This window comes from Acinonyx jubatus, chromosome D4 (assembly GCF_027475565.1).
Source record: "Acinonyx jubatus isolate Ajub_Pintada_27869175 chromosome D4, VMU_Ajub_asm_v1.0, whole genome shotgun sequence".
NCBI lineage: Eukaryota > Metazoa > Chordata > Mammalia > Carnivora > Felidae > Acinonyx > Acinonyx jubatus.
The window spans coordinates 78729963-78747315 of NC_069391.1; the positions used below are offsets into that span (position 1 = coordinate 78729963).

At 41.1% G+C, this 17353-nt stretch overlaps 1 protein-coding gene across 6 annotated transcripts in view; it reads right to left on the bottom strand.

Annotated features, from left to right (window-relative positions):
* GDA (guanine deaminase) overlaps window positions 1-17353 on the bottom strand; it is a 171257-nt gene that overhangs the window by 20011 nt on the left and 133893 nt on the right. For all 6 annotated transcript variants that reach the window (XM_053205274.1, XM_027041037.2, XM_015063263.3 and 3 more), the window contains 6 exons: window positions 9821-9908; window positions 8229-8334; window positions 6759-6786; window positions 5499-5606; window positions 2867-2974; window positions 232-329 (listed from right to left, as the gene is read on the bottom strand). In XM_053205274.1, coding sequence (XP_053061249.1) covers window positions 232-329; window positions 2867-2974; window positions 5499-5606; window positions 6759-6786; window positions 8229-8334; window positions 9821-9908 — 536 coding nt within the window. The remainder of the gene's footprint in view (window positions 1-231; window positions 330-2866; window positions 2975-5498; window positions 5607-6758; window positions 6787-8228; window positions 8335-9820; window positions 9909-17353) is intronic.

Sequence of the window (17353 nt, forward strand, 5' to 3'; positions counted from 1 at the left end):
AAGACGCTGTGTTCTTCGCGCGCATACTCCGCACAAAGTGTCCTCTTTCGAGTGCCCTTTCTGTCCCCTAAGGCTCGGGGGAATGTCTGTGTGCCTCCCTGGTCCCTGTCCCAATCAGATAGGCCTCTAGAAGAGGGACACTAAAGACATGACTGAGGAAACGGAGGTCTTTGGGCTGCTAACTCACACCCCAAATGCTCACCGGCTACCGACCGATTACCGCCTACTTACGATAGGTTAGAATTGGGGCAGTGTGAGAGCGCCGCTCCCCGCTCCCTGAACACCTTGAGTTCCTCGGTGGAAAGGTAGCAGCCGTGCGCCATCACTGTCTGGAGAGAAGAGTACCCCGCGTGGAGTTTACCACTTAACAATGTTTGGTGAGTCTTCACTCACAGCGAGACGTTACAGGTACACGCAGCTGCTGCGGCTGGCCTCGTCCCCACAAGAGCATTTATGATCACTCGTATGGATAAAATCCCTGTGTACCGGGTACCCCCTCAAAAGAGGCCCGTATGAACATGGGATCACACGAGGCTCAGCAAGTTTTGTGGCTCTTACCGTTTTCTCTTTTTCATCTGGAAAATAACGAGGGTCCAGGTTACCGGCAGTATAGGATACCCACCCCGCCCAAAGATGCTATGATGGCTTCATCGCCACCCTAAGAAAACAGCTACGTTATTTTATTTCCTAACTCTACGTGGGGAGCAACTGGTGGGGCCGTGCTTGTTCCCATCCTGATCAGAACTTTCTAGAAGTGAGCTTTCCTTTGCCAGCACATGGAAGCTGTGGGGGTAATCCTGGAAACCGTCGTTCTTTATTTCTGCTCCTAGTAAAACATACGCACGACGCTCTTGACACATAAAACCATATAATCTTTGTTCATCTATTTGTCTTTTTTTTTAATTGAAGTATAGTTTACACGACCAAATAAGCTTTGTTTTATCACCCATATTCACATTTTCACAAAAATTAGGAAACGTGATGTCTTATAAGCGTTAACGTGGAAGGTAAAATGGATCAAAGAAGGTGGGCGGTGTGCACACACAGGAGAATTTTCTGTTCAGTCCTGGTAATAATTTGTGGGTTTTCCTGAATGAGACTTGCCTCTTTCTTATGGCATATATCCATACAGACACATAGAATGGAATATTACTCAGCTATAACAAAGGATGAGATCATGCCATCTGTGACAACATGGATGGACCTAGAGAGTATTATGCTAAGTGAAATATGCCAGACAGAGAAAGACAAATACCAGAGGATTTCACTCATGTGTGGAATCTAAAACAAAGAAAAATGAATAAGCAAACAAACAGAAGCAGAAGCAGACCTGCAAACACAGGAGACAAATGGAGGGTTGCCAGAGAGGAAGGTAGGCGGGGAGGGAGAGAATGGGTGAAGGGGAGTGGGAGACACAGGCTTCCAGTTCTGGAAGAAGTCATGGAAATAAAAGGCACAGCACAGGGCATATAGTCAATATATATAGGTACTATAACGGCATTGTGTGGTGACAGGGGGTAGCGACACTTGTGGTGAGCACAACACAAAGCAAAGTTGAATCACTACATTGTATACTGAAATTAATGTAACATTGGGTGTCAACTATACTCAAATTTTTAAAAATTAAAATAAAAAAAAAAACGGCTTTACTCGTTCAAAATTCTTTTCCCCTCAGTACAAAACCCGTTCTCAAACAGCTTTCTCTTTTGGGAGGCACGGTCCCGTGACCACAGAATTAATAAAATAAAATTTTCCCAAGCTCTATGCAAATAAAATTAACATGCAGCTAGAAGGTTAATTTATTAGTCACATGGAAATAGATGTAGAGAAGGATGAAAATTACAGTGTAGCAATTAAAGACCTATGTAAGGGATTAATCTTTCAGATTAGTCATATTCAGCCCTCTGTTCACATGAGTCCAGAAGAACTGATTTGCTGCAGTACTTAAACTCTCCATGCACTTTGTACAATTCATTGAAGGCCAAGGCTAAAGGGTATACTGTGGAATGAAGTCTCTCCTCACTATATTAATCTAAATTAATGTAAAATTATTTAATTATGAAAGTAATATCACTCTTTTTTTTATAGCAATAGCAGAGTGTTTAAAAACAAAGAGTAAAAAGTCCTTCTGCCTTCTCCCTCAGGAGGATCACTTTTAACATTCAATGTTTGTATTCCAGATAATTTCTTTCTAACTGAGCATGCAACCCACACAACATCAAGCAATACTGTACAAGCATTCTTCCTTGTAAGCCTGGATACATCATTCTTGTGAATGTTGGATAAAATTTTAATTATGAATGTTCTATAATCTAAACAATCCCCCACTGATAGATATTTTCTAACTTTCACATTAATTAACATTCCTATTCATATCCCGTACAGAATGGATCCTTAAAAACGTATCTGCTAACTCAAGGAAATGCGTATTTATATTCTAATGGATACTGACAAAATGTCCTTAGGCCAAACGACCTACCCTCCTTCTAAGAAGCCTTTAGATTTCTTTACTGGGATGAAACTTCAGGTCATTTTTAACTATCTACCCACATATGTGCATGCTCTAGTTTGGGAAATGCATATAGGTTGGAGAAGTCTGGAGATTACTATTGAGATTTTATTTTATTATTATTATTTTTATTTGAGAGAGAGAGAGAGAGAGAGAGAGAGAGAGAATCTTAAGCAGGCTCCATGCTCAACACAAAGCCCAACATGGGGCTCAATCCCACAACCCCAGGATCATGACCTGAGCCAAAATCAAGAGTCAGAGGCTCAACTGACTGAACCACATAGGTGCCCCTGAGATCTTAAAATGTAGATAAATATGCCCTGCTGTATACAGGTTATGTCACGATATGCAATGTACCTTATTTGTCAGAAGATTGTTCCTATCGTACACATCTGTGTAGTTTTTATAATCAGGAAATAAGTTCTTCACAGCTGCTACTTCACTGGTGTTCTCACTTATGTGGCTCTACAAGAAAAGAAATAATAGTTTCAATTTTCTAATGTCAAATACCATCAGAAATTATACTTCTTCCCCAAAAGGATAAGGATGGATTCTACCTGTCTATGTAAGACCATGAAGAATGTACAAGTGTTCTATTGAAAGCAATGATACATATCATATATAACAGCTGCATGAAAATTTAACTATGACTATGTCATTACATGAGCATGTAATGTTCTAACCCTAACCCTAAGCCAATGTTATGTTCTTCCAATGAAGTCTTTTCAAATCCCATACTATGTTAGGAACAAATGAAAGTAAAAAGTAGTTGAAAAGGGTCAAGAGCCTAGCTATCGGTGGCAATTAGCTTCTGGGGTTAGCCGTTTAAGATAAGAGTTTAAGGGCCACAAAGGGACAGACAGCATGGTTCCCTCATAAGAAAACTAGAATTTGAACAAGGAGAGCTAAATGTTAGCTCAAGTTCTGAGCCTAATTGTGTGTCTTAGGGTGAGTCAGCTACTTCCTTTGGCCTCCACATTCTCAGCTCTCAAATATGAGGGTTGTGCTAAGTGAGTGATTTTCCAAAAATTCATATAAAAATTCATAGACATCCAATATGTAAAAGGCATCAACAAGTTGCCTTTCAGGAAGAAGCGGGGTTGGGATTTTGGAACCCTGTCGTCATTCTGTCCCCTTTGTCACCTTCCAGAATGAGCTCCTGTGCAGAAAACAGTTTGACAATAACTGAGCTAGACAATCTTCAAGTCACCAAAAAAGAGCCCATAAGAATCCACACGCAATCAAAACAAATGAATCCTGGCCCCCACACCTGCAGAACATCACAAACCCCAACAGGGCAGAAAGTGTTTTTGAGACACAACACTTGGGTGTAACCACCTCACTCCCTAGCCTAAAACAAAAATCACTCCAGACCAACTGGTGATGAGTACATTTTATGGGGGGAAAAAAAAAAACCTCATGAGCAAGTTGCCATTTTCAAGAATGGCAATACCATTTCCCTTCTCCGTGAAGTAGAGTGTCAGTCAAATAAATAGAAGAAAAAAAGAGCCATGTTCTAAAAATAGAGTATTCCACCTAGAGGGTGAGCTTTATCCTGTCCTTGAGGAAACTTAGACCACTGAAGAAGTGCCTGGGCATCTGAAGGGAAAAAAGGACAACCAGATGATTCATGTCATTGTAATAAATTTGAGGAGACGTTAAATGCACATGCACACATACACACATCCCCAGCAAGGACACGCTTGATTTGGCTGTGTCTTCATGGAGCTCAGGACAGACTACCCCCAACTATGGCACTGTGGCATATTGTATTACTTTAAGCCGAAGGAAAATAGCTGAAGTGGGAAGGTCACTCTGACCTTCCTCCACCCTTCTTCCCTGAAACAGGGAAATAAAATAAAACTCTTGTGTGAGGGGTGCCCACCCTATACTTGGAGGGAAGAAGCATCCTTATCTCTGAAGACAAAAGGATGTCCAGAAGAATCCAAACCAAAGATCATATTCCTCCATGACTGTGCACTCGTCACCCAACCTAGCCTAGAAATGCTCTGGGCTCTTTCTTTGGGTTTTCATTTCCTTATTAAGTCTCCTGTATCATGTAAAGCTGAGATTAAATACCTTTGTATGCTTTTCCCTTTTTAATCTGTCTTTGTCAATTTAGTTTTCAGATGTGGCCAGGGACTCTAAGAAGGTTAAGGAAAACTTTTTCCTCCCCTACAATTATGTGGGATTGAATAAAAAATACAAATATCACAGTCCACAAAAAACGGGGGGTAATGAGAAGAGTTGAGAAGCCCTAACAAAATAAATCTTATTAAAACAAAACAGAACACCTTCCACTCTGATATAGAATCAATGTGTTGTCTCTCTCTTCCCTTGCCCATTGTGATAAGATAGTCAACTCTTAAGAGGGAAAATTGGAGTGCAGTACATGATGAAGCCCGGAGGATGTGTGAAGGGGAGCTTGCAACCCCCAATTTTAACCTAGCTGGAAGCTTTAGAAGGGTTTTATTCCTAAATTGCGACCATTTAATGACAAAGTAAGATATGCTTTTTTTGTTCCTGATTTCAAATTAAGAAACTCAGAACAAAAGGGCTTTTAAATGCATTTTTGCAAGTAGAAATTAGGTTCTTTTTGCTTTTCAAATAATGGGTGGTTCCTCCAAAAATCAAGGACTAGAACACTGACAAAAAGTATCAAATAAAAGAGAGAAGTAGGAAAGAAATGCCTGAAATTTATCCTACAGAGAACAGGTAACCGGTGTGTCGTCGGTCTGGCTTGGTTACTCATGATGTCCTTGTCTCTCCAAAGCCTGATCAGAGAAGACCAAGGGTAAAAGGAGCTTCAGGTTTCTTACCTGAGAAATGAAAGGAGTGGATTTAGGTGACGTCTGTAAGAGCCCTTCCTGTGCTGTGATGCTATTTCTCTAGATCTCAGGAGAAGAATTGGAGATTTACTGCAAGAATTTAGGGTACTGAGAAGTCTTGCCGGTTTGGACAGAGGCAGAACTAGGGGGAAAACACCCACCTGAATGTGCAAATTATGGGTCTTCGCGAGGTTTCCCAGTTTACCCAACAAAGTCTCAGAGCAGGAAAGGGAAAAACGTGGTGTCACTATGGGCTTCACTCTAGAATACTGGAAATAATATAAAGAGCAATTAGTCAGGAAACTATGGATATCATGAATATGTAGCAGACCCTAACATGCGTATCATACACATATAACTATGTTTTCATTTTGGGGGACAGTCTCCCATTCTAACAGCGGGTGGAAGTTTTGGGTTTCATGGAAATGGCTCATGACTGAGGACAATGGAGACAAGATTCTACAGCACCAAGTTCAATGGAAGAAGATTCTGGCCTAAATGACAGACACCCCGAGTCACACATTCACATGAAGGCTTAGACAAGGCCTTGACTGGGTGGCCTTCATGAAGAGAAACGGGAAACAGAAGAACATCCGAAGGAGGCCACTGGGGAGACTAAACGTGAGCTGGAGGCCTATTCACCACCTACATCTTGGGGAGGTGTGCTGGGGGTGGCCTCCCTCAGGACGTTTAGTGGCAGCATTGGCTCTGATGTGACCCAGGGTAAAGGCTGAACAGGAGAGAAGGGCTCGGAGAGCAGTAGTGAAGATGAGGACCCAGGAGGCTGCAGGTAGATCTCCCGAGATTGGATTGAAACTAATGGATTTCTTAGATTTTCAATCAGACCTCAAAAGGTGGTAAAGGAAGGGGCTGGCTTGCACAGTGGAGCTAAGAACCAGCATGCTGGGGTCGGGAAAGGAAACAGCACTGCCTCCAAGGCTCACCGACACTAGGGCATTGCAAAGAGGAGTGTCTGAATGCCTGCAGCCCATGTGATATATCACACATTAGGCACCAAGGCAGCCAACGGCTGGAGCATCAGGGTGGACACAACCTGTGCTTCAGACCAGATCAGGGAGTACAAGAGGCCAGAGTCAACGTTGAGGTAGCCAACTTCCAGTTTTTACCAATCTTTCCACATCCGTGAAGCCCCTTCCTACCTCCCCAGGGACCAGTCCTGTGAGATGAAAAGGTTCTAGAGAAGAGGAAGGGAAAACCACAGAGAAGACAGAAAAAGCCTGACCTCACAGAGCTGGGTTGATGGGTCCACTGTAGGAACAATTTAAGGCTCTGGGAAAATATTTCTGCATGCATGGAGTAAGCCATACACACGCAGACTAATCTTTACCAACAACTTAATAACGCATCCTGCAAACAGCACAAAGGCAATCCAAAAACAAGCTGGGAACAAGCTTACTTACGTTCTTTTGGAGCATTCTCGACACAAATCTGAAATACAGCAACAAATAGGAAAATAGAAAAATTTGGCATTTAAAAATACGTTTTTAAAAAGGGTGAAAACATGATCCTCACAGGTCCTAACTTCCAGACAAACATTTCCAATGCTCTACATGTTTCACCACCAGCAGTTAAAGATTAACAAGTAGTAATCATTCTGCTTTCTCACGTGCGGCCAGGGAGATAAAGTGCGAAATCACAGGGAACTGAAGTTTTATCATCTAACATCAGCTGGGCTGTTCGTAAGTATCCCCACAGCACGGAAGCCATTCTGCTGGCTTAAGCTCTATTTGGGGGAATATTGTAGGGTGTTACACTCCTTGGATATTAGAATCATGGAATCCTATGCACCTGGAGGTGTTTAGAAGCCATAGGACTCTCTCCTCCTAATTTTCCTTTATAGAGTGAAAGCTACTTTCTCACACAATATCATCATTCATTTCCAAAGGCCAGGTGCTCCTGGGCACAGACGATGGAGTAAGGCAGAAGGAATAGGCCAGAGGTGGCTGTGAATTGGGGGCAGGGGGCACCAGATGGGACCGGGTGACAATCTTACCCATTGTATCTGCAGGGACGGTAGTATCCGTAGGGCCTATGAAATACCTATTTGTGTCCTGGCCGAATATATTTACTAGCTAGCTTCCTGCCTACTGGTAGACCTTTGTTTTGGAACAAAACGCAGATTAAGGTTTACTATGATCACAAACACAGATCCATAGAAAAATTCAGCAAATGGCCGATGATAAAAGGCGTGTTTCATTCTTTCTGGGAGCAGGTGACGGTTCCTAAGCCACCCTTTTCAGAGGACACATTTTAGGTGAAGGAAGTTTGGAACTGGAGGAAAGTTGGGCTTCTAAAACTTGCATCAGGATAGGTTAGGTCTTGGGGGAGATTTGAATCTAAAGAATGTTCTTCTGGATCTCTTGCATGTTGAGGGTCATACAACACAATTCCTTGTCAAATCAGATCCTAAAGGGACTATGGAAAAGCCATTAAAGAAGTGTAGATAGAGTATTTTGGGGATCCATAGAGTATCCCAAGGTCATCTTAAAAGAACAGAACAAAAACCCGTGATCTCAGGCAAGAGGATGACCCACAACCAAAAGTAATCTAATGAGCACACCACATATATTTAAAGCAAGTTCAATTTACAAAAGCCTCCATCTATACTAAAGGAGAGGGGAGTGGTAAATCATTAACTTTTAAAAAGAATCTTTCATTTCACAAAGGGGTTCACCCTAGGACTCCTATAACGAGTTCACAGAGGCCCCCAAACAGTATTGACATGCAATATTTTCTTTAGGACCAGACCAACCGCATAAAGTGGGGCAAACCCACACAGTGACATATGTGTATATCCGCCTGGTTCACAGAGGTTGCCTCCATCAGTGCTGCAAAGGGACGGCCCACAAGACAAATCAAGATGAATATACCTCTCTGTCTCCTCGATTGACACCTCAGTGGTCTCCTTGTATTCGGGAACAGTAACATTCAAATCCATGCAGACTTTGCCCACAAATGCCCGCTGCCCGAATTTATCTGTGAGGCACACACAAACAGAATCTGAAGTCATTCTTTTTCTCCCAAATGGTGTCTTTCCTAATCTTTCAATTAAAATCATTATGAAAACGTAAGTGAGAATGTATCATAAGCGGGGAATTTGACTTAGTTCTACCAGCAGCTCTCAGCCCTAAGGAACCTAGTCCTCATTAGAGGTGCTAGAGAAATTTTATTTTAGCTAGAAAGTTGAAGCTATGTGGGGTAATATTAATTTTTTTTTTTTACAATGTCTGTGCCTCTGTCATAAGAATCTTGCAAAAGCCTTTTTGCCTCTTTCCCCTGTAATTCGTTTTAATACCTGGCCATTATATTATTCTTCCCTAAAACCCCACCTTCATCAGATACCTCATCTGGCTTAAAATCTTGAGTGTCTGATGCACATACGAATCTCTCCATAGTCTGAACTGTCCCATCTCCCCCACCTCCTCCCCCACCCCACCCAGCAATGAATCCTATCCTCCAGTTTAGCTACTCTGTTCCCTGCTTCCTGGATCTACTATGGATGTTCCTGCTCCCACGCCTCTGTCCATGTCATTTCCCCTGTTGGGAAGACATTTTCCTTTCTCCCCATTTTACGTCCTTTTGAACCCCGTTTAAAAGTCCCTTCCGTGAATTCTTTGCAGATGATCCAATTCTGAGTTTTCTCCGTCTCCTCCCAAAATAGCAATATATATTTTCAGTACTACCCTTCAGGCCTCTGGTATAAACTACCTTAGCCAGCAAGCAGAAGCATCAGTGCATCAGCCAGAGGAGCCGGAGGTATTTACTTAGCATCTGCCATGTTCTGGGCACTGTACAAGGTACAAATTTTGGAATCGTTCATCTAAATCCAGTCTCCTTTCTGCTTACTAGCTGTATGACTTGGGCATGTTCCGTCCTCTGAGCATCAGTTTATGCATCTGTAACATGAGGACATTAACGACTACTTCCAAAGGCTGTTTGCAACTGAGCGGCAATAATCCACACCAAGTGCTCCATGTAAAGCCGGGCGTCTAGCAAGAGCACAGCAGCTGTTACTACAGTTATTAATTAATGTGTGTAGCTATTAGTCAGTTAATCCTGTCTGGCTCCTCAAGGGCAGAGACGATTTTCTATTTCATTGTATTCCCAGCACCTTGCACAGTCTCCTAAGTGTAGCCAGCAGCCAACACAACATCTGTAGATCATACAAAACTGTTGCCACAGTGACAATTAGTAAACCTGTTCCAAAATGCTCTAAATTAATACAAAAACCTCAGACCCGTATACACCATTCTGAAACCAAAACCATAGGTAAATAATCAAATTACTTAAACAACAAAAAACATCCAAGGGCCATACACAAACACCTAATTACTCGCAAGAAAGGCGGTGCTCAAACTCCAGCAATTAAAAGGCGGGACTGCTCACAAGTAGAAGTCATTGCCGGACATGGTCTGACTGTCTTGGATGGATGTGCCCATACATCATGCTTTCATTTCCTCACCTGTAATTTCTGCAAGGAGCAGGGATGAGTCAGTGTGAATTGTTCCAAAGTAACAAGCCGTGGTTGTTCCATTCTTTAGTGTTCTCCTCTAAAAATAAATCACAAAACCATGAATCGCGTGTGCCCAGAAAAGTCACATGGCAGATGAAGACGAAAATAGAATTCTAGTTTTTAATTTTAAAATGTTTTTATTTAAAGGTATGCCATCTTGATGTGAAGTACAGTTAAGGTAAATGGCAAAAGTATTTATATTCCAAAAGTGTGAACTGGAGGAGAAGCTGGTACTTTTGATTTCCTAGATTCACACAGTTTGGTGTTGCAGAATTCACAAAATGCAATACTAATTAATTCCTTGTGTTTTAGGATTATTTAAGGATACCCAAACTTTATTGCACCAAGGGGTGTAAATGAGATTTTTCTATCTATAAGAGGGCAAAATTATGCAGCCAGATTTCTAGTTCAACCTGGCAGATTGGTCACATGTATTTATCTCCCTTCCTTAGCAAATTTCCACTAAACTCACAGTAAAATTTATTAACACACAAGAAAGAGACATGAGCAGAGGAAACATTTCTATATCTTCCTAGACAAAAAAGAAAAAAAAACAACAAGGATGAGAACGTGGAGGTGACTTTGGAAGGAGAGAAAGAAGCATGGAGCTGTTAAGAGAGAATTGGCCGATAGTCTGTATACAAAAGGGTCCTGGCAGGACCCTTCTCCCCACTTGTTGAAATCAGCCACCCACCCAACCTGATCCTGCAGGAGATATTTACTCTTGCAGAAACTGTGTAGTATTTGAAGACTAGATATCCAATACTGCAAAGTATGGCCGACTGAAGAGTTTTAAGTGGATAATCTGGCTGACCCAAGGATCATGGGATCCTTGGTCATCACCCCCCACAACGTCACATATGCAACTCCCATCACTCCTGGCAGGACTGATGACTCTTTCCTAGAGAAGATGAATGGTTCTAGAAAGAAGATATCCTCACAATGACATTTGGGGCCCACAGTTGGAAGGGCCATTCATTGCCTTCACTGTCCATCCTAGAATAAAGTTCACTAGTCAACACGTGCTACTTCCCATCCAGACTCCCAATCAGCATCTTTGAGTGTCACACTTAAATATGGAATATATGTTTGAGGTTCAATAGATACTTGAGGAAAGCTACTCTAAAAAAAGAGAAGAAAGAGCAAAGAATCTGGGAAAAAATCTCAGAGAAAAGAGGCAATTTATAAGATCAGAATAAAGTTTGATTAAAAAAAAAATCTGGGGTGCCTGGATGGCTCAGTCCGTTGAGCATCTGACTCTTGATTTCGGCTCAAGTCATGATCTCACGGTTGGTGATATGGAGCCCCATGTTGGGCTCTGTGCTGACAGCATAAACCCTGCTTGGGATTCTCTCTCTCCCCCTCTCTCTGACCCACCCCCTCCACTCACACACTCCCTCTCTCTCTCAAAATAAATAAATAAACTTTAAAAAAATAAATAAGGAGCATCTGGGTGGCTCAGTCAGTTAAGCATCCAACTTGGCTCAGGTCATGAATTTAAGCCCTCTGAGGACAGCTCATATCCAGGAGCCTGCTTCAGAGTCTGTCTTCCGCTCTCTCTGCCCCTCCCCTACTCGTGCAGTCTCTCTCTCTCAAAAAAAATTAAAATTAAATAAGTAAATAAATAAATATCTATGATTAACATTCTCAATGAAATAAAAGAATATATTGCATCCACAAAACAAGAACAGAATGCTATGAAAATGAGAGAACAAGGGCTCTCCAACACTAAAGATTTTATAAATGAAATTTGAAAGTCAATAAAAGGGTTGTAGGATAAATTAAAAAAGAATCTCTCAGGGGGAAAAATATTTTGCACTTAAGATAATAGGGAAGAATATGCCATATTTTAACAGCCTCTACTCAGCTTCAGCCAAATGTTGAAAAAAAACAAGTGAGAGCCCAGTGACATCAGTTAGTCCCAAAAGTTGAGAGAATTGGGAAATCTGGATTTTTACATCAATCTTTTCAAATTAAGACACTTTGCACATGAAATAAAATGTGTTTGACTGCCAGAGATGTTTAGAGCCTGTCAGCTACAGATAAGTATTAACTCTCTATCAGATTCACAAATCCAGGAGAAAGGGTAGTATCTTGACAGAGACATTGAATTCAACCTCTAGCAACCAGAAAAGCGCCTGAATTTGAGTGTGTGCTCATTAAATGTTTGTTGAATGAATACCTGAGGTAGCAGAATTACTAAGCAACAAGAGACATAAAGTGAACTAAAATCAGCATCCTTAGATGGATAGGAGAGGACATTTTACCCTTGAAAGAGAAATGGACCATTAGAACGGTAAGAGTGAATTAATGATTTGCAAACTTGGGCCACAGCATTCTCTATGAACATAGCACAAAAGAGACATGAAAGTATATGAAGATATTTCATTATTTTTCTAACAGGGCTCATCACAAGCTAAGTGTAGCCTGGAGGGAAGTATATATGGGGGGAAGAGAGGGGAGAGGTGGGGGGGGGGGAGAAATTTCCCAGAATGGAAGAGACACAGGAGTTCTCATATTGAAAGAACTACATATTAAAGAGAATGAACTGAAAAAGAGATCCATAAGTGAGATCTCAGAACATCAAGAATAAAAAGAAAATCTTGAAGGCCAGCAAATTAGCCAGAAAGGAATACATGTCAGATTGACACCAGCCCATTAGATGCTGGTGGGAAAATCATTTTAAATAGAACTCTCTCCACAGCTAAAGTGCATCATTCAAGAGTCATAACAAAGTAAAACCATTTTTAGTAATTCAAGGATTTGGAAGGTTTATCACCCACCTTACTGGAAATGATTATCAGAAGCTAATTCTTCAAGAAAATGAAACATGAATACAAAAGGAAGACAAGGATCCAAGAAGCACAAGAAAAAGCAAGCACACTGTTAAATTAAGTACAGATGTTGAAAAATAAAGTGCAATTAAATTTTAAAATATTAAATTTAAAAGCTGAAGCTTATTTAAAAAATTTCTTTAATGTTCATTTATTTTTGAGAGAGAGATCATGAGCGGGAGAGGAGCAGAGACAGGGAGATACAGAATCCAAAGCAGGCTCCAGGCTCCGAGCTGTCAGCACAGAGCGCAACACAGGGCTCGAACCCCCGAACTGTGAGATCATGACCTGAGCTGAAGTCAGATGCTTAGCCGACTGAGCCACCCAGCCACCCTGTAAGCTAAAGCTTATTTTAAATTAAGTGTAGACAGTGGAAAAAAACTGAAATCAAAACCTCAGATGATAGAACATAAGATGTGGTGGGAGGGGGGAGATGAAGAAGGGACAGTACATAGAATATTCTTGTCTTCTTATATGGAAGAATATATTGAAAAATGATAGAAGACTTGTCTAACACTCTTAACAACTCAATCTTACAGAGACGTTAAAATGTCATATTGGCAGAGAACCCACACTCTTTTAAAAAATGGGCAGGGGCACCTGGATGGCTCAGTCAGTTAATTGTCTTTGACTTGGGTCATGACCTCACAGTTTGTGAGTTCAGGCCCTGTGTCAGGCTCCTTGCTGACAGTATGGAGCCTGCTTGGGATTCTCTTTCTCTCTCTCTCTGCCCCTCCTTCACTCTCTCTCTCTTTCTCTCCCTCCCTCTCTCTCTCTCTCAGAATAAATAAACTTTAAAAAAATAAAATAAAATAAACAATGGGCAGAATAATCATAAAAAAAAATTGACCGTTTGTTGGGTCATAAAATAAAGTGAACTAATTCCTGAGAAAAATAATCACATGAGTTGCACACCCTAACCAGAATAAAATGAAACTCAAAACGAAAACAGAAGTGTAATCTAACATTTTCTAAATTCTCAAAATTTCTCACCCTTTTCTAAAAATTTGGCTTGAAGATGAAATCAAAATCGTTGGCTCATTAGCAAGAAGGACGATGGAAGCACCGCACAGGCGCTGACAAGTCCTTCCTCTGACTCGGGGGTGGGGGTGGGGGGGATGGGGGAGATGGGGGGAAGCTTTCACTGGGTGAGAAACTGCAGTTTCAAATTGGACTGGATCCAACCGGAATGTTCAAGAATCTGCCCGAATTATAGTTAAGGAACAGGACAGGAAGAGTCCGCAAAGCAAAATAAGAAAAGGCAGGAGGCAAGAGGACGATGCAAAGACCGCCCATGCTACTACTCCTGCCCGTTCCCACGGAGTCCAGCCCATTGAACAAAGGAGCCACATGGGCGTGGCTTATGTAAGTGAAAGAAATAAGAATTCGGCTTTAAAACTTACTGAAGAGGCCCTCTAAAATACAGCTGCTTTCCTTCTTCATTTGTTCTATATTTGGGTATCCCAGACTCCATTCCGCCCTGGTTCCTCATAAGTGACGGGGCTCTTCCATTAGTGACGAGTTTGTATTTTTCCCATTTACAAGACTCTATCAAAAATAACATCAGACTGTGGCCTGTGTTTTCAGTCTTTCCTCAGCCTTCAGTTCTTGAGGCTAAGATTTTTGAGCTCAAAACAGACTCCAAACTTAGGATGACTACCAACTTCAAGGCTTGCAGCAATGGCCTCTTAACAGATTAGATGATTTGCATTTCCAGTGTGCTGAAATAGGGGGGAAGAATGACCCGTTCCCTTTCTTTTCACCTTGTACTTTAATGATTTGATACCACTTTGGAATTGTTTGGATTCATTAGCTGAATCTTGGACAAACCCAAAGAGTAAGCATATTCTTTCTATTATCCACAATATTTGCAACTAGTTTATCGTCGTCCATTTATCAAGGATCTCACCTCCAATCCCTTGACTACAGGCTGTATAATATATAGATTACTGAACTCTTTCTAGTCTTTTTAGTTCATTCCAGTCCAATTTAAAACTGTAATCTTTCACCCAGGTTGCAGTGGTTAAAGGTAGAAAATCTAGGCTTGCTTTACTGGGATTTTTTTTCCGTATAATCTCAGGAAAGCCTTGCTAATATATACTTTAAATCATTTGCGGATTGGAGCGCCTGGGTGGCTCAGTCAGTTGAGCATCCAATTTCAGCTCAGGTCACGATCTCATGGTTTGTGAGTTCGAGCGAGCTCTGCGTTGGGCTCTCTGCTGAGCCTGCTTCAGATTCTGTGTCTCCCTCTTTCTACCCCTCCACCGCTTGGGCTCTGTCTCTCTCTCTCTCAAAAATAAAATAAACGTTAAAAAATTTTTTTTAATTATTTGCAGATGAAATGAAATGAAATTTGCACCACTGTCATCTATGGTGCAAAACTCTGGGGTCTGGATTGCCCATTCGCTGATGTATAGATCTAGGTTTTCTGAGGGAGAAAATAACACAAACAAACAAAAATGGCTTCCCTCTATTCGTAAGTACTGCCTTAGCATCCCTTTGCACTGCCATGGGCAGTCTTCAGCCTAGGGACAGGTTCCACTTAACACATCTCAACTTAAACAGATTTCAATCATACCATCAGCTCATCCAACTGTTAAAGTGTGTGGGCCTGCTTGCTCCTAATCAGAAACATATGCAATGCAAATATTTGTCAAGAATAAAATCTATTTTGAAGTCACTGACATCAAATACTTAACTCTCTGATATAAGAAATAATATTTATAGAATACTGTCTGAAGGATATATGGTTCTAGATACTCTGTCTAAAACATAAAACACAGATGTGTCTGGTTTTTTATACTATAGCACCTTAATAATATATATTTTGACAACATAGCATGTATTTATATTAAAGATTATTGGAATTAATTTTTAAGGAAATCAGTATAAGGAATAGACATGCTTTACCTTAAGAAATGTTTTATTTTTTATCCTATACACTGTGTAAATTACATAACTGATTTCCCTCTCTGGATCAGCTGTTAGAAACTTAGAGCATTCAGCTCCAAGTGAAGTCATTGAACTAACTGAGTTAACTCATTCAGCTTTAAGTTAAATTCATTGTGATAAATTCTAAAGAATGCGTGGATCCCCCTCCCCCACCCCCTGGCCATGGCATACATTTAACTCTCGGTTTTATTTTGTTTTTTCTTTCTCCCTCTTTTTCCTTTGCCATGCTCTTGTGACTCATTTGCTTCCATTGTACATTATGTTATTTTAAGATATCTCAAACCCTTTCTAGAACAATGGGAAGTATAAATAAAATTTGAGGATAAAAAGGTTTGGTGTGGTTAACATGATTCATTAACACAATGCAATGGCAACTTCATGCACAGTGTTAGTCCTTCTCAGTTTTTCTGGTGTCATGTGGATGCTAGCTGAATATATAAGACCCACAATTACACTGAATTTATAATTAAGCAAGTCAAGTGTATAAAGGATAGCACTTGCTTTTACTCCTCAAGGCTTGAATGACGCAAGACCAAGGAAAATGGCAAAATGGCTGGGTAACCGCATAACGCTTATAATATTGTCGCCATCACATAGTCGTCACTTTAGAGGAAAAACCATCGAAGGGTCCAACAAAAATGCAGGAATGTTCAGGCTAAGTGTGTTGAATGATAAGAGGTAGTGGTCAGATAAGATGGGATCTGGAGACGGTATTCTCAACTGCAGAAGCTGTTTCTGGCTGCTGAGTGAATTTGGCATAGGGCTGGAATAAGAAGAAGGGAACTGACTTCTTTGAAAGAGTGGAAGGAAGGACATTTTCAGAGCCTCCAATATATGGCGGGTATACACCACAGGCGCTGCTCAATGACTGAACTAGCTCCATAGTTCCCTCTAGTGGTGTTAATGCTCATCACGTTCCCACATGCCCTGCTATGGGGGGGCACCCGATTTCTCCCAATTTGGAAGCTACTAAAATAATGTGATATTCTTCTAACTGTAACTTGAAATTTTAATTTTAAACTTCCTTGGGTATTTAAAGCAAACATATAGAGTGTTTACCATGTGTCAGGCACTATCCTAAGAACCTCACGAATACTAACTTACCATAACAATCCTATGAAATAGTTACTATCACTATCTCTATTTTACAGATGGGGAAAATGAGTCACGGAACTTTCCAAAGGTTACACAGCTATTCCATATGGTCCCCAGAACACACTGTGGATTGGCAGGAGTAAGGGAACACACATATGCATTAAACTCAAATTTAGTAATGCAAAAACACAAGAAGTAACAGAGTAAAGACAGGCCACCCAATCAGGGATTTGGGAATTTGGAGTTCAAGTTGTCTCTCTGCTAGGGGTTAGCTTGTGTAGATGAGGTGGTCACAAACTCCTTGGGCTGTAAAAAACCTTAAAAAGTCTCAACAGTCCATGCTAGCCTTAACTGCTAATTTTATAATTAAAATTTGCCCCCAAGATGGGGCACCTGGATGGCTCAGCCGGTTGAGCATCCGACTTTGGCTCAGGTCATGATCTCACGGTTCGTGAATTCAAGCCCTGCGTTGGACTCTGTGCTGACAGCTCGGAGCCTGGAGCCCACTTTTAAATCTGTGTGTCCCTCTCTGCCCCTCCGCCACTTGCATTCTCTCTCTCTCTCTCTCTCTCTCTCTCTCTCTCTCAAAAATGAATACACA